This window comes from Mercenaria mercenaria, chromosome 2, assembly GCF_021730395.1.
Source record: "Mercenaria mercenaria strain notata chromosome 2, MADL_Memer_1, whole genome shotgun sequence".
Lineage (NCBI taxonomy): Eukaryota > Metazoa > Mollusca > Bivalvia > Venerida > Veneridae > Mercenaria > Mercenaria mercenaria.
In genome coordinates, this window is record NC_069362.1 from 41,675,534 (window position 1) to 41,693,777 (window position 18,244).

Genomic DNA, 18,244 nt, shown 5'->3' on the forward strand with positions numbered 1-18,244 from the left:
CTTGGGTTATAAATAGTACGAAAATAAATATTGATTGAAGCAGGTGCTTGGAAAACCAATATCAACCTGATTTGGTCTAAATTTATTCCTTATTTCTTTATTAAAGTTACAATTGTAATAACAAGACTGACTTTACATTTATTCATGTAATAACACAATTATTGACTTTTTCATAGGTTGATATCAAGATTTATCAACCCTCAAAAAGTTATATTCACTTCGCCTTCGGCTCGGTTAATATAACTCTTTTCAAGTTGATAAATCCTGATATCAACTTATGAAAAAGTCGGTAATTGTATAATATTATATAAAACTTTATGCAAAATACAATTAAACTTGTTAATTTTATAAGTAAACATTATGAAGTAATTGTTCATATTTTCAAATATGAAATTTGGGTGTAGTTTAAAATAAATTAAAGGTCTGTTCCTATAAATTTCAACTACAATTAAGATAAAGGCCAAGGATTAATTTCTAAAAATCATAATGAGAAGTTCAAGCCCAACAATATCTGAATGAGCCTGTGTCAAAGCTGGTTTATATCTTTGTTGATCCTCAACAAAGATTTAGCATATCATTTAATATGGACATCAGTAACTGTTGTAACATTCTGTAAACATGGAATTGCTTAATTGCCATGGTTTTTACATGAAGAAAAAAATTACGCTCATTTGAATTTGTTTGTGTTATGTTGTCTATAGGTACTAATTGTTTATTGACTTCAACACTGAACCAACATACCATGAAGAGCAAGAATGGTAAAATGACAAATTCTTTCTATTGTTTTTCAGATCAGTAAGAAAATGGAAAATAACTATAGAAAATTAAAGCCAGGGGTATTAAAGCAAAATGTTACAGAAAAGGAAAGACAGTTGAATAGAAGACAAGCCCAGAGAATGACGAAATCAAGGATGATAAAACAGCTAAAAAAAATTAACGAAAAATTATGCACACTTCAATTAGAACCTGTGGATGCTCTTTTCATCATACATGAAAAACGTAGAAACAAATATAAATATTTCGGGAGTGGTGAAATTGTGACAAAATTTGAAAAAGGGGAAGTGTTAATGACATGTAAAACTCAGAGATCAAAAGTGAGGCAAGTAATTGACAAAACTGCAGTGGAAGAATTGACACCGGGGAAGTATAACTTTCCCTTTACTTCTGGTGCAGGGGAAACCATTGCCAAAAAGCAGCAAGAAGAACTCAGCTCTGTCAGAATTGACGTTGACAGAAGGTAATTAAAACTGAATATGATTTCATTTTGCCAAACTAATTCATTGTTATGTGATTACAAGAAATGATACAGTAACAAATTCTTTAACTTCTTTTCTGTTATTACCTCTTCAAAGGCTTTTTATAAGTGATCACATAAATACAGACTTTGTATTTGACCCTCTTTCTTAAAGCTAACATAATAAATGAAAAGATAATTTGGCTTCAAGTATTTCATACTATGAAGATTTTTTACTCATGTAGATAGCTGCAGATGTGAAGATTTACAGCTTTTAATGTAATCAGTGACTTCATAGCAATGATAAAATAATACATTCAACTGTATCATTGTTGAAAAACAGGTTAAACCCAAACGCACACACATGCACGCACGCACATACACACATTTCTCAACTGGCACATCATGATTATTTAAACTTTACTTTCACCATTTAACTGAAATTTTAGTTGTGAAAGACTATTGACTGGCAAGCCATTCAGCAAGTGTTTTATTACATGGCATCAGAAATAAACAGATTGTGCACCAGCGAGAAATGAAATGTCCTATGAATTGAAAAAAAAATCTTTGCACATAAGCACATACTTCAGATTTTGAGGAAATAAGTACAGAAAAATTTGTATGCATCTAAATATTTAATAAGTAATTTCATACATAGTTTTGTGTGTGTGTATATATATATATTGATATTTTTTGAAAACAATTTGAAAACCTTAGTCAATAAACTCTTTTTTTTTCAGTGTTTTGGCCAAGAGAATGAAATTTGCCCAGTCAAAGAAAAGTCTTTTTGAAAAGTAAGTGGCTGTTTATTTGTTCATCATTTCAGCAATAAGATACAGTAATCAGCCTGGGTTGCAGGCCTACTGATCAACTTTTCCATAAAAAAGGTTTTTCTTTGATTTATTTTAGCTCACCAGAGCCAAAGGCTCAGGGTGAGCTATAGTGATTGCTCATCATTGTCCGTCTGTCCACACTTTCCTTTAAACAACATTTTCTCCATCATCAAGCCAGTTTTGATGAAACTTCACAGGGATGTTCCTTGGGTGGTGTTCATATAGAGCTCTAGTTGTCATGGTAACTGAAAGGAAAAACTTTAAAAATCTTCTTGTCCAAAACCACAGGTCATAGGGCTTTTATATTTGGTATGTAGCATCATCTAGTGGTCTTCAACCAAGGTTGTTCAAATTATTCTCCTCGGGTCAAATATAGCACTGCCCTTGGGGTCACATGGTTTACATAGACTTACATAGGGAAAATTTTGAAAATCTTCTTGTCCAAAACCACAAGGCATAGAGCCTCAGTGTTTGGCATGTGACATCATCTAATGGTTCTCTATAAAGATTGTTCAAATTATGCCACTGGGGTGAAAAGAGGCCCTGTCCTGGGGTCCCAAGTTTTACATAGACTTGTATAGGAAAAATAACTAAATCATTCTTTTCTGAAACCACAAGACCTAGGCCTTTGATGACATTTATCAAGGGATTTAAAAATAATTTGACACAAATGTTAACCAAGAAATTATATGTTGCGCTTCTGACCTAGGCTGTAAGGTCAAGGTCAATGATTCATACCTAAATGGCATAAATGGCGCAGAAAACTGTGGCATTTTTGGGCACGCTTGGGGGCATTTGTCAATAATAGTTACAGCTCTTGTCTTTTCATGTTTTTTTTTTTTTAACTTTTAGATTTTTTCAAACTTATTGCCCTTTTTGTACATGAAAATTTGAGATTTTGTTTAGGTTTTCTGAAAAATATAAAAGGGACAGGTTTGAAACTTTGCACACATGTTTATCATCATTAGTTGACTGTGTAGGCCAAGAACCATTACTCTGATATGCATTAAGTTAGAATAATAGCCCTTTTTGTACAAAGAAAATTGGTTAATTATTTTGTTTTGGTCCACCTTTTCTCAAAAGTTATAAGAGGTTCAGCTTTGAAACTTTGCACACTTGTGTATCATCTTTAGTTGACTATATAGGCCAAGAACAATAACTCTGACCTGTTTTTTTTAATTATGGCCTTTTTTTGTACTTAAAAAATTTGAGTTTCTTGGTTAAAGTTTTTGTTTAGGTCCACCTTTTTTTCAAAAACTAACTACAAGAGATACTGCTGTGAATCTTTGCATACCTGGCAGGGCACTAGACAACTTTTGGGGACAGGTACCCATACCCTCAGGAAGGGGAATTTTTCTACATTTTAAGACGAAAAGGGGAAGTTTTAGCCATGTATATGTAACTACTTTTCACATTTATTAATACTGTTTCTAATCATTTCTAACTGATGTGACTATATTGCAACAGTAATCTTCCTTAGAGACATTTCTAACGTAAACGTAAATCAGAAACGGATTACTGAATCCGTAAATGTTATTTGCAAATAATGGTCTAAGGGAGATACTATTGCATTACTATTGGATGAAATTGTCTCCCATAGACCACAAATTAGCCTAAAATTTTACGGATTCAGTATTCCGTTTCGTAATTACGTTTACGTTAGAAATGTCTTAGAGGCACTATATGATATTAAAAGAAAGGGTTAATATCTATTTGTGTCAATCAACCTATCATCAGGGGAATTTTCTTCTGAGAAAGGGGAAAAACATATTATTTTAGGAGGTGAATGGTACCCATATTTGGCCCCAAAAATTGGCCCTGCCTGGTTTTCATCATTATTATTATTATTATCACTACAAAGGCCAAAATCCACAACTCTAGTATGCATTTTGTCAAAATTAGAACCTTTTGGTACTTAGAAAGTTTGATCCATAACTATTTTCTTACTTATTGTCCAGCACTTGCAGACAAGAGATTGCATTGTATGCGGTGCTCTGGTGTGATCCTCTACTAAGATTGTTCAAATTATTTGATTCTTTAAAAAGCATGGTCTGTATTCCCAATATGTATATAGTGGATACTTTAAAAATGTTCTTTGGTGGAAATTATTTGCCCAATTTTAAATAATTTTACATAATGATTCTTTCTGAGACCCTCTACTTAGATTGTTAAAATTTTTAAGATTCATCAAAAAACAAGGCTGCCAGGGGTCACTTTTCCCTATGTGTGTACCGTAAAAACTTAGAAAGTGTTCTATAATAAAACTATTAGCCTGATTTTAAAATAATTTCACACAAATTATCCTTGTGTGACCTACAAATATTGTTCAGTTTATACTGATTCGTCAAACTCATGACTGCTAGAGAGTGTGGTCACTTTTAGTTGACAGTTTCTTTAAACCACACTTCTTCCAAAACCACTGAATGGATTTTGATGAAACTTTACTAAAAAGATATCTGGGTAGCCATATTGTTTTGAAAATTGTTCAGATTGTTCCGGTTCATTGAACTTTTTGGTTAAAATTTGGTTTTCAGATATCAGACTATGAAAATCTATTTCTCTATAGCTTTGATATTTGGCATGTGATATAGTGTTTCACTTTTTACCATACTTGTCCAAACTGTTGGTTTTTCTATAAGAAACTTTGATAGTCTTCTCTGAATCAATAATACATGTAGCTAGAGTATTTACATTTGGAGTGATGTCAGAGTTGTACTGTCTACCATAATTGTTCAAAGTTATTGCCAAAGGTTCAAAATTTGTGTGACATGTAAATAATATAGGCTAACAGATAAAAACCTAACTCTGTACTTGCACAAATACCGCCTGTATATTTGATTGTAATATGTAGAATGATGTGGTAGACTAAATGGAAAAAATCACAAATACATCCACCGCATTGTTGAATTAAGAAATAGTGTTGGCTAAGAAACTATGATCACCTATTTTACAAATTAGAAAACTATGAACAGTATCCCTTGTAACATTGGCTTTGGTAAATATTTGGATTGAGCAAAGTAAGAATTGTGTCATTACAAAATACTCAAAAGTGTTCAGTAAATATGAATTTTCCATGGTTAATTATAGGGCTGAACAGTATATACTGGTTTACAAGTTTTAATAGTGTTGGTTGATTGACACCAATCATGTGTACTGGTACCATTTACACAAATTGTCTTGTCCTTCAGAACCTAACAGAGTCAGGACAATTTTTAATTCTAACAAATAGATGACTGAAAATATAATTTGGGTTTTGTCTATAGCTTAATAACTATTTGATTCGTTTTTTACCGTGCGGTTTTAATATAAATTTTGTATAGTCTATGGTATCGCCTCAAGCTCATGTAGAGACAAATTTTAATGTGATGGCCACTATCAAAAACGTTTGCAGAGAACTCATTTTACCATTAATTTTTAATAAAAGAAAAATCAGTCTATTGGTAAACAATTATACAACACAAAATAAAAATGTAAATATCATTTTTTCAAGGGTGCCTAAAGTAAACAGATTTAATGAGACAGAATTCTAACTTCAATATTGAAAAAATAAGGTTAAATCCTGTGTTTCTGTTTTAAATTTTGCTTACTTCATTCAGAAATAACCTTTGGGCAGATGTAAAATTTCTATCTAAATTTCTTCCACGATAATGTATGTAATCTAAAGAGTGAAAGTAAAATAGAGAACCTTTACCGCATGGAACTCAATATTTTTTAAAATGTGTAACTCTACCCTTTCTATTTAAGTAGTAAATTCACTTTGAACAACAAGAAATCGCTTATCAAATTAAGTTTTAGCTCCCCTGAGCACGAAGTGCTCAGAGGTGAGCTTTTGTGATAGCCCTGTTTCTGTCCGTCCGTTGTCAACAATTTGGCTGTTAACACTCTAGAGGTCACAATTTTTAGCCCAATCTTAATAAAACTTGGTCAGAATGTTACCCTCAATAAAATCTTAGACAAGTTTGATATTGGGTCATGTGGGGTCAAAAACTAGGTCACTGGGGCAAATCAAAGGAAAAGCTAGTTAACACTTGAGAGACCACATTTATGACCATATCTTAATGAAACTTGGTCAGAATGTTAATCTTGATGATCTTTAGGTCACTAGGTCAGGTGAGTGATACAGGCCCTTAATGGCCCTTTTGTATTCCATTTTTTGCTCATCCGATTTTTTGAAAAAAAATGATGAGTTATTGTCATCACTTGAGCGTTGTTGGCATCGGCGTCTGCGTCGGCGTTGCCTGGTTAAGTTTTATGTTTAGGTCAACTTTTTCTCTTAAACTATCAAAGCTATTGCTTTGAAACTTGCAACACTTGTTCACCATCATAAGCTGACCCTGTACAGCAAGCAACATAAATCCATCCTGCATTTTGCAATAATTATTGCTCCTTTTGGACTTAGAAAATCATTTTCTTGGTTGAGTATTATGTTTAAGTCAACTTTTCTCATAAACTATCAAAGCTATTGCTTTAAAACTTGCAACAGTTTATCACTATCATAAGCGGACGCTATACATCAAGAAACATAACTCTATCCTGCTTTTTGCAAGAATGATGGCCCTTTTTAGACTTAGAAAATCATGGGTAGGACAATATTTCTATTATACAAAAAAAATCAGATGAGCGTCAGTACCCGCAAGGCGGTGCTCTTGTTGTGCAATAAATCAATTATTAGTCTTGAAAGAAGTAAAACCTTGCTAGAAAAAAGGAAAATAAGGGCTTGAACCTATGCCCGCAGTAAAGTTGGATTTTATGGTAGGAATTGAATATTCTTCAAAAAGGAGGTACTCTGTTATGCTTCTAATACCTTAACACCAGACAGAAAACATGATGACTATGTTCTTGAAAAATCAATGTATATTCATGGAGATTATTGCATTAAGTACCTTGCAATATGTGAATATGCCTTTACTATTTCTTCCACTTTTTAATATATCAATGAGTTCAGGTGAGAAACTAAAATTTAACATGGTCCTTTTAAATTTTTAAGGACAGGCAGTGGTAAGGGTGCTGGGAACAAGAACAGAAAATCAAAGGCAAGAACCAGGTAAGAGTCTAATTTTCATATTACATAAAACAAATGCTGTTACTGTAAACTGAAATTGTCGGGCATTAGCTCATTAAAACTTGAAAAGATGAAATAGAACAGTTGAACATTAGGCATATTGATAATGAAGCAAGGGGATCTTGTTTGATAAAATTTACCTAAGCTCCTTAAACCATGTTTTTAGAAATATCTGTAATCACTGCTACGAATTTGCCCGAAATATCGCTCTTTTTGAGCCAAGTAACCTCAAGGGCATGCATCATTAATAGATAATTATAATTACATGCATCTCGCTCTGTGGCAAAAAAAAACCAGCATGATAGTAAGCATGATTAGATAATGATCTTTAGATTGCTTATGATAAGGAGAACACATTTCTCTTATATGAGTTTGCAATAGAAAATTATTTGTTTTATATACATAAGTAAAAATAGATAAACATTTTTCTTTTTAAAAACAGTTTTATTTTCCATTTTAGTATGATAATAAAATATTATAAACAAGAGTAATAAATTGAAACAAAGTTTTATCTACAATAGAAATGATTTATAAAGATATGTTTACTACAAAACAATTGGTTAATGCATATATATAAAAAGACTTATTCTTAAGCATGAAATGCATGAATAGTTAATATATGGTGACACATTTCTTTTAAAAATGAAAATGATAAGAATTTCTGATAAGAACTTATTTCAATTGCTAAAAGTAAGATATGTGAACTGTGTATGACATCGATATATACATATAAAATATTACAAATTCTAAACACCCGGACCTATATGTTGCCTTTCATAAATATTAAACATTATTTCACAGATAAACACACTAACAAAAGTGAACGGGGCATTTCAAATTTAAAGTGCGTAAATAATTGTTAAGTCATTCATATATATTTGATGAAATAATGTAATGATATCAGTTAAAGAAAGCAGGGTATAACTATAAATACTGTTGTTTGTATGTCTTTATGTATGATTTATACATAAAATATTTAATAGATCTTCTAACATGTTATTTTGCTATATCCTGAAAACAGCTAAATAAGTTTCGTGAAGCGTATTACAATATTTTATAATTATTCTCCAGTTAAAGGATTTAAAATGATGTACTTTATGATGTACTTTAGGATGGATATTTACAAACTCAATACAGTGTGTGCATTTTAAATAATGTACAATTAATAATGCCACTCGTTGAATACATTACGAGGAAATACTGGATTCATTTACAACCTCTTCTTAGAATACAAAATAATAAACAAGGAAAGATGAACAAGAATAGTCAAATGCATTGCAGAATTTTACTGTCTGACAAGGGTACAGTTCTATTTCTGAGCTATTTTTTTCAGTATTTTTTTTCAAAACTTAGTAAAACCTGATAATTAGTGTCAGGATATTACACTCCTTCAGGGATTAGGGGTATCCTCCAGGCACATGTCATAACATGTTTGATTAATCTCTGCATATCTTGTTAATATTACTTATAACTGCTATGACATTTACTGCTACGACATTAGATCAAAATACACAAGTTTATTTAATTATCTATATATTCTAGATAATCAAATTAAAATGATAATTATGTAGGATGAAAAATTAAGATGACTATGATAAAAATATATTTTGTCACTTTGCAATAATTTTAAAATAATCTTTCAAATTCAAAGTTATTTATATATAAACAAGTTTTGACTCTGTTTTTTATATATAAAATCAAATCTTTTTCATTTCGCTGATTGTGGTTATTGATACATACACAAAATGAAAGGCAGCCTGAACCAATAATGTGATAACATAAGATAAGAATAATTAGTATAGTTGCAGTGATGCTGACTTTATAATCAAGTTAATTGCTAGCAATCATATGCCCTCAGTAAGAACCTAATTAACACCTTGGTGTGAGAAGAAAAGAAATTTTGTAGTATTTTTGCTTTTCCTGGGCTTGTTCCATGGACTGTAATGTTTATTTTAACTGGGTTACAAAGATTATACAGAAGTTGGTATATCAAAGTTACTTGCGTGTGACACAGGTTCTTGGCATTCAAATAAGTTTGCTATTTTTCAAAATTGGTACTTGCTATTCTTTACATGAAACAAAATAACTGCTATTCTTTATGTGAACACACATTTTGTTTAGTTCAATTTAAAAACTACTAACATTTCACCATAAAATGTTATTACTAAATGGATTTGATTCATACTTGAAGTAGTTGTTCAGCATCATCACCAACATCATATGTCACAAAGTGCATTACACTGGCACCAATGTTTCATGAAGTATGCCCACTTTTACTTAGAAGTTAAGGTTAATTCTGATGCATTTACACTATATCTCAGTTAATAAGAAATTCATTAGATTCAGAATTAAGGAAGTTGTTCCACATCAACACCCTCATCATATGACACAAGGTGCATAACTCCAGCACCAACATTTTACGAATTATGCCCCCTTTTTGCTTAGAATTATAGCTATGTAGTGTTTTGATACACTTTATTTACCTCTCTTATTACTTAATATTTTTGACCCAGACTTAAGATATTGTGTGATATCTTCATCCACCATTGGAGTCATTAAGCTCGCCAGTGACAGCTCCATTTTCCTAGTTTCAATATCCAGCATCGAAATAGTCAATCGCACTGTCTCCTGTGACAGCTCTTGTTATCTGTAAGCAATACTTTTTCAGTGAGAAGAAGATGAAGCCTTCCAGAACTGGGAAGCAGACTCATACAGAGAAGACCGGAACTACTTCTACTGCAACAGTGTCTGAAGCTGAGCTAGAGACTGCGACAGTGTTGGAAGCTGAGGAAGAGACTGCAACAATGTCTGAAGCAGAGCTAGAGACTACGACAGTGTCTGAAGCTGAGCTAGACCACATAACTCTGCCTCATTTGACCAAAGATCCCCTACTTGTTAACAGCCAAAGACTAGATGCGAGTACTGGGAAGCAGACTCATTCAGAGAACACCGGAACTACTTCTACGAGCACAGAGCTGCATCCTGCAGCGGAAACTGTAACAGTATCTGAAGCTGAGCTGGAGACTGCGACAGTGCCTGAAGCTGAGGTAGATACTGCAACAGTGTCTGAAGCAGAGCTAGAGACTGCGACAGAGTCTGAAGCTAAGCTAGACCACATACCTCCACCTCATTCAACCAAAGATCCCCTACCTGTAACTGAACCTGTTGACTGCGAAAGACTAGATGTGAGTTATTATGAATTACAAGTATGAATACTCAATTAAACAAACACAATTTAAACATATAACAGTTTCTTGGAGTTTCTTGAAGGTATTGCTACATTTTAATGAGTTCAGTCTACTTCAAAATAGATTTCATTTCATGCTGTATACACGAACATGTAGCTTAAAGGTCAAGGTTACACTTAACATGCTTTAAGCTTCGGGGGTATTTTGTCTTGTTGTCCGGTCAGTTACTTTGTCATGCATGCATAATTAATCAAATAACTTTGCACACACATAACCAGGATACAGTATTATTGAGAGGTATCTATTAGACTTTTTCTCAATCATAATATATTTTATATATACCTCATTGACAGTTATAGGATTGAAATGTTATAAAGATACCCTTTAGATACTCGGTAATGTATGGCAATATTTCATTAATAATTTTGTAAAACAAAATTTAGTGGCTTGTTCATGATGTAAGAATGTCTTTGGATGATAACTTTTTATTTTTTCGTTTTCAGGCCAACAACTTGACATGGGAAATAGGGGACCACATAAAATGTTGTTTCCAGAACAAAAGATCCATTGAATATTATGCAGCACAGGTAAATACTTTTTCTAATTGACAAGAGCCAGAAAATTATGACCTATCAGACCTGTAAAATTTTTTGTTCCAGCCAAAAAACTGTTGGATGTGCCCTCCCAACAGTTTGTTCATATGATTCGAGTCCATCTCATCTTTTGAACATAATGAAGTATACTGATGAAATGCTTCAGTCTCATTCTTCTATCCATCTGTTTGTCCAGCCCAAAATATCCAGATAACTCTACAGTTTTAATAGATTTGACACAAATTTCATTGCAGACTATTGTCTTAAATTTTCTACATACTAACCAGACTGCAGTTAGACTTACAAAGTCTGTTGAGATTAAGAAATCTGTAATAATGTTTATGATCCCCCGCCGATGAAATCGAGAGGGTGGGGGGGGGGGGGGGGGGGTTAATGTCGTTGTCCGTCCGTCCGCAGCCATTTCTCAGTAACTAGCAGGTAGAATTTCATGAAACTTGAAATAAACATGAACCAACATACTGTGATGATGCCTGTCAAGTTTTTTTTTTTGATTGGTCAATTTCTCTTATTGCCCTTTATTTACTGAAAAATGTCCGTCCGCAGCCATTTCTCAGTAACTAGCTGGTAGAATTTCATGAAATTTGAAATAAACATGAACCAACATACTGAGATGATGCCTGTCAAGTTTTTATTTTTTTTATTGGTCCATTTCTCTTAGATTAATGAAAAATGCCCAAAAATGTCTGTCTGCAGCCATTTCTCAGTAACTATCAGATAGAATTTCATAACACTTGAAATAAACATGAACCAACATACTGCGCTGATGCCTGTCAGTTTTTTGTTGTTGTTTTTTTTATTCAGTTTCCCTTGGAGTTATTGCCCTTTAATTGTTAAAACATCCACAGATTTGTACATAAGAAACCAACCAGTTGGTAGAATATCATTAAATTTCCATGAACATTTATTATAAACATGGGAAGTTATGTAACCACACATGGTCATCACCTTGCCTTGGTCCCCCCCCCCCCCCAAAAAAAAAAACAAAAAATCCTTTTTATTTTTTTTCAAATCTTCCATGAATATTTCATCAACATGCAAAGTTGTACCGTTGCCCCACCTCACTCTCCACTTAGTCATGCCCACCATCCCGATCATGCATCCGCCCCCTCGCCCCCCTTCCTCGTGGTGAGCTTTTGTGACCGCTCAATATCCGTCGTGTCTCGTCAGTCATCGTCGTGTGTGTGTCAACATATTCTAGAAAAATCTTCTTGAAAACCTGTGGGCAGATTTACACTAAACTTCACAGGTATGGTCCTTAGGTGGCCCCCTTTCAAAGTTGTTCAAAGAATTGAATTCTATGCAGAAATCTGGTTGCCATGGCAGCCAAAAGGAAACACTTCAAAAAATTTCTGGTCCAAAACCGCAAGAGTTAGTGCCTTGATATTTGGCCTGTGACATTATCTAATGGTCCTCTATCAAGATTGTCCAAATTGTGTCCCTAGGGTGAAAAGAGGCCCCGCCTCGGGGGTCCAAAGTTTTACATAATATTATACTTGTATAGGAAAAAAAAATGAAAATCTTCTTGTCTGAAACTGCAAGACCTAAGCTTTTGATATTTGGTATGAAGCATTGCCTTGTGGTCCTCTACCAAGATTGTTCAAATTATGCCCCTGGGGTAAATGAGGTCCTGCCCCGGGGGTCTCAAGTTTTACATAGTCATATAGGAAAAAACTTTAAAAATCTTCTTGCCTGAAACTGCAAGGCCTATGCTTTTGATATTTTGTAAGTTGCATTGCCTAACGGATGTCTAACAAGATTGTTTAAATTATTCTCCAGGGGTGAAAAGAGGCCCCGCCCTGGGGGTCGCTTGTTACATGAGTTATATAGGAATAAATACCTCAATTATCAGATCATATTTCCTAGACTGTTTAGTTATGATTAACTGAAGACCCCAAGTGATTAGGGACCACCTGACTGTGACCTTGACCTACTTTCTTGTTTTTAGCTCACCTGTCACAAAGTGACAAGGTGAGCTTTTGTGATCGCGCGGCGTCCGTCGTCCGTCCGTGCGTGCGTGCGTCCGTCCGTCCGTCCGTAAACTTTTGCTTGTGACCACTCTAGAGGTCACATTTTTCATGGGATCTTTATGAAAGTTGGTCAGAATGTTCACCTTGATGATATCAAGGTCAAGTTTGAAACTGGGTCACGTGCCGATAAAAACTAGGTCAGTAGGTCTAAAAATAGAAAAAAACCTTGTGACCTCTCTAGAGGCCATATATTTCACAAGATCTTCATGAAAATTAGTCAGAATATTTACCTTGATGATATCTATATCAGTTTTGAAACTGGGTCACGTGCCGTTAAAAACTAGGTCAGTAGGTCTAAAAATAGAAAAACTTTGTGACCTCTCTAGAGGCCAAATATTTCACAAGATCTTCATGAAAATTGGTCAGAACGTTCACCTTGATAATATCTAGGACAAGTTCGAAACTGGGTTACGTGCCGTTTAAAACTAGGTCAGTAGGTCAAATAATAGAAAAACCTTGTGACCTCTCTGAAGGCCATATTTTTCATGGGATCTGTATGAAAATTGGTCTGAATGTTTATCTTGATAATATCTAGATCAAGTTCAAAACTGGGTCACGTGCATACAAAAACTAGGTCAGTAGGTCTAAAAATAGAAAAACCTTGTGACCTCTCTAGAGGCCACATGTTTCATAAAATCTTCATGAAAATTGGTCAAAATATTCATCTTGATGATATCTAGGGCAAGTTCGAAAGTGGGTTACGTGCCTTCAAAAACTAGGTCAGTAGGTCAAGTAATAGAAAAACCTTGTGACCTCTCTAAAGGCCATATTTTTCATTGGATCTGTATGAACATTGGTCTGGATGTTTGTCTTCGTCATATCTAGGTCAAGTTCGAAACAGGATCATGTGCAGTCAAAAACTAGGTCAGTAGGTCTTAAAATAGAAAAACCTTGTGACCTCTCTAGAGGCCATACTTGTGAATGGATCTCCATAAAAGTTGGTCAGAATGTTCATCTTGATGATATCTAGGTCAAGTTTGAAAATGGGTCACATGCCCTCAAAAAGTAGGTCAGTAGGTCAAATAATGAAAAAACGTTGTCACCTCTCTTGAAACTGGGTTAACTGCGATCAAAAACTAGGTCAGTAGGTCTTGAAATAGAAAAACCTTGTGACCTCTCTAGAGGCCATACCCTTGAATGGATCTTCATGAAAATTGGTCAGAATGTTCATCTTAATGATATCTAGGTCAGTTTTGAAACTGGGTCACGTGCCTTGAAAAACTAGGTCAGTAGGTCAAATAATATAAAAACCTTGTGACCTCTCTAGAGGCCATACTTTTCATGGGATCTGTATGAAAGTTGGTCTGAATGTTCATTCTGATGATATCTAGGTCAAGTTTGAAACTGGGTTAACTGCGGTCAAAAACTAGGTCAGTAGGTCTAAAATTATTAAAATCTTTTGACCTCTCTAGAGGCCATATTTTTCAATGGATCTTCATGAAAATTGATCTGAATGTTCACCTTGATGATATCTAGGTCAGTTTCGAAACGGTCACGTGCGGTCAAAAACTAGGCCAGTAGGTATAAAAATAGAAAAACCTTGTGACCTCTCTAGAGGCCAAATTTTTCATGAGATCTTCAAGAAAATTAGTGATAATGTTCACCTTGATGATATCTAGGTAAAGTTCAAAACAGGGTCACGTACCTTCGAAAACTAGGTCAATAGGTCAGATAATAGAAAAACCTTGTGACCTCTCTAGAGACCATATTTTTCAATGGATCTTCATTAAAATTGGTCAGAATATTTATCTTGATAATATCTAGGTCAAGTTCAAAACTGGGTCACATGAGCTCAAAAAATAGGTCACTATGTCAAATAATAGAAAAAACGACGTCATACTCAAAACTGGGTCATGTGGGAAGAGGTGAGCGATTCAGGACCATCTTGGTCCTCTTGCTTAAGGTACAGCCTTGAAATTTGGATGACATGTACAGTTTTGCACACCGATCATAAAATTGACTTTCGTTGACCATTAATATGACCTTCTGACCTACTTTCTAATACTTTAGCATCAGTTTGCCATTTTAAACATGTGGCTCATATTACTCAGGTGAGCGATTCAGGGTCATCATGACCCTCTTTTACACTTTCCAGGTCTAATGCATTTTTATAATAAAAAAAAAAAAAATTAAGAAGAACTGTCGATATTCTTTGGGAGTCTTAAATACCCTGTTTTAACATCTAAATAGCCAAACATGTTGTCTTGTCCAGCAGCACCTGCTTTGGATATTGCAGCCTATCAGAAAACAAAAAATTAAAAAAAACAACTTCACTTAAGCTAACTAACCTCAGTTTCACAACAGTGTTGTTTCTTTATGCAGATTAGTTCTCTTGTGAAAGTATAACAGACAGAAATGTTAAGTAGCATGGAAACCATACATTTTTACACCTTTCTATCTAAAATTTCAGGTAGAAGCTGTTGTAGATGGCGAGCCATTTGTCTCGTTCTTTGTGAACACAAAAGTTGAGAATGAAAAGCTGAAGAAAGACATAAAGGAAACAGCTTTGTTGAGGACTGATGAAGTAGTGAAAAAACTGAAAATGCCGAAAATTGAGAAACGAAAAAGGAAAATGATTTACATATTTGAAGAGTACTGATCTTTCTATTTAATGTTAATTTGCTTACAATGATAATTGCAAGAAAATTAAATGCCTAACATTCATCACTGTCATTTTTAGCTCAGCTTATTGAAATATAGGTTATTGCATTCGCCCATCCATTGACATCAGTGTCTGCACCGATTAAGTTTTCTTTGTCAGCTTCTGCATCCATTAATTGAAAAATCTGCATTTGTGGACAGTTGCAGTCTTTGTCTCCAGTACAATTATTACTCGTTTTTATCTAGTTAACAAATATTTCATTTAGGCAGATTGCAAAAATGCCCAGCTGTTGTGTGTGAATAAATCTTTAAGTTATTCAGTCTTGTTGGGTTTGTATATAATGTATAATAGGGTTACAAATGTAAGTAGGTTAATCTTCAGGAAAATCATACTTTACTGCTCTTTCATTTGACTAGCCGGTACACTGATAATAACGAATTTGTCAAAAAAAAATTAACTTTCGTAAGTTTTATTTTATGTAATTGTGACAAATGCCAGTCTATTTAAAGATTTTCTCAGAGGACTGTTTGTAATAGCACAGTTCTAAAAATTTGAATTGCTTTTGGAGAGTTGATTGACACCTATAGCTTTTAAATTACCCCTAGATAATTTAGAACATAATGCCGGTCATCAAACATTGTTATGTAGCAGACCACTGATATGTTTAGTTAACAGATTTTTAACAGTAATGACTTTCCTATTCAAGAGTTCATCCAGATATGTGTTCTCAGAAATAATCTTACACAGACAGATAAGTGTTTTTCATGAAATAGATTTATCTCGGATATTCATAAAAAGATTAGATTTTTAAAATAATGGCATTTGTGTTGAAAGATTGACAGTTGATAACTATTCTTTTAAATCAATGAAAAGAATTTAATACCATACTTAATAAATAAAGGACTGATTTTATGATATTTCTATATAAAGAAACATTGTAGTCTTATTTTTGGAATGAATGTGATTGTAAGCAACATCATTTTATCGAAAAAAGATCTTGCCATGACAACCAAAATCAGCAATAATTTGTGATCACATTGAAAACTTGCAACCACAACAGTCATCTTTCTTACCTAATGGATATACAGGAGAGGAAAATTAAAAAGATAATTATTTAATACTTTGGTTTCAATGTTCAAATTATTTACTAACTCAAATACCAAGTAAGATAACTTAGGCTTCATTAATCATTATATGTCATATTTTTTTATCCTTATTGTTTTTACTGTATAGCCATTAACATTTTAAGATATTTATATCCATTGTGTCCTAATACTAGTTTTGGTCTTGCCAAGTTATTTTAAGGTCCTTCAAAGGGGCGAAAAGATACAGAGTAGACACAGTTCTATGATGGACATACGGTTCAAATATAGACTAGCTCCTATACTGTGATGTATATTTTTTTACGTTTTTATGATTTTATGTAGTGAACTGAGCCAGTCTATATCCTGTGTCCAATAAGATAATTTTAACAGCAGTCCTCTTAGAAAATCTCTAGAATAGACTGGCTTTTGTCTCTATAAACATAAAAAGAAAAGAAAATTATAAAAATATCCCTAGGTCCAAATACAGTATGTCTCCCCATAAATGGAGGCAACATTTTACACATTTGAAATTTATTAACACTAAGACTGCTATGTTAAATCTTTTGGACTCCAGTATTTTTTAGATAAAGTGTAATCAGCCCCTGTGTCTATTTTTAGAATGACCTGATAAAACCCAGGTTTATGGTTGTAGGATTTGGACAAACATTGAGAGAGATGTGTGTTACTTATATAGACTCAATGAATGTTATGTGATGGTTGAATATTGTTTTACACAGTCATTATTTTTTCTGTTTAAGAACTTAAATGGATTCAGACATGTCCTAGAACTATGTTGACTGAATTACAGAAACATTTACTTTACCTGATGTTATTATAACATGCAGAAAACTGTTTTCACAACAAATTAGATTACTAGTATATCTTATTGGTGTTGAAATTTAAGTAGATTGACTATACTGAGAGCTATGACATTAGTTATAACAAATAATAATTCAGGAAAATTTGAGGAATAAAAAATAACATTAAAAAAGTGGTTTTAACGAAGATTATTATAAAATCAAATCACATATTGTTCTGTATTATCATTGGTGAATGTAAACAACAGATGACACCGATAGGAAAATAAACCATCTGTTATTGAAGCCTTAGATTGAAATCTATATTAATGAAAAAATTACATATTAATATGAAAGTTACATAATGTGATCTGTCAGTATAAATCAATTTTCCCTTTTTCTGAGAACCAGAGTGGGGAGATCATGAACAACTTTTTTAACTTTGTAAGAACATTATTTTTCTTGTTTAAACTAAAACATATTCAGTATTTTCGCCAACTCAGTGTAACCAATCCAGATGTTGTGAGTTTGATCTCGGTGACAATTTGACTAGAGGGAGTAAATCAGAAATAATTTGTTCTCGATCCAAATTTTGTGGGGAAGTTGTATGACAGTTTACATTACTTCAGAGACTCATGATACATAGCCTAAATAGGACTAAAATGATAATAATGCCACAACAAACAAAAAAGACAAAAAAAAAAAACAAGTAGAATCTGTCAGAACAAAATTTAATGTTACAAATTTATATATGTAACAAAAATCAAAACAATATATTTTTCTGCATTTTTTACTATCATAC

The 18,244-nt window shown here is 33.3% G+C and overlaps 1 protein-coding gene across 1 annotated transcript; it reads left to right on the forward strand.

The window, feature by feature from the left end:
• Positions 1 to 642: 642 nt before the first annotated feature.
• On the forward strand, positions 643 to 15,800 carry LOC128554894 (uncharacterized). The gene is made up of 6 exons (XM_053536233.1): positions 643 to 1,237; positions 1,975 to 2,028; positions 7,055 to 7,111; positions 9,798 to 10,314; positions 10,821 to 10,904; positions 15,369 to 15,800. Exons 1-6 carry the CDS (start codon positions 804 to 806, stop codon positions 15,555 to 15,557), a joined length of 1,335 nt encoding a protein of 444 aa, XP_053392208.1. The 5' UTR covers positions 643 to 803; the 3' UTR covers positions 15,558 to 15,800.
• Positions 15,801 to 18,244: the final 2,444 nt, after the last annotated feature.

Bases quoted from the DNA above. Each gene is read 5' to 3' on its own strand.
- LOC128554894 (XM_053536233.1), top strand. From the start codon at position 804: ATGGAAAATAACTATAGAAAATTAAAGCCAGGGGTATTAAAGCAAAAT. The intron at 2,029-7,054 runs GTAAGTGGCTGT...TAAATTTTTAAG, and splicing joins AAGAAAAGTCTTTTTGAAAA to GACAGGCAGTGGTAAGGGTG. The intron at 10,905-15,368 runs GTAAATACTTTT...CTAAAATTTCAG, and splicing joins TTGAATATTATGCAGCACAG to GTAGAAGCTGTTGTAGATGG.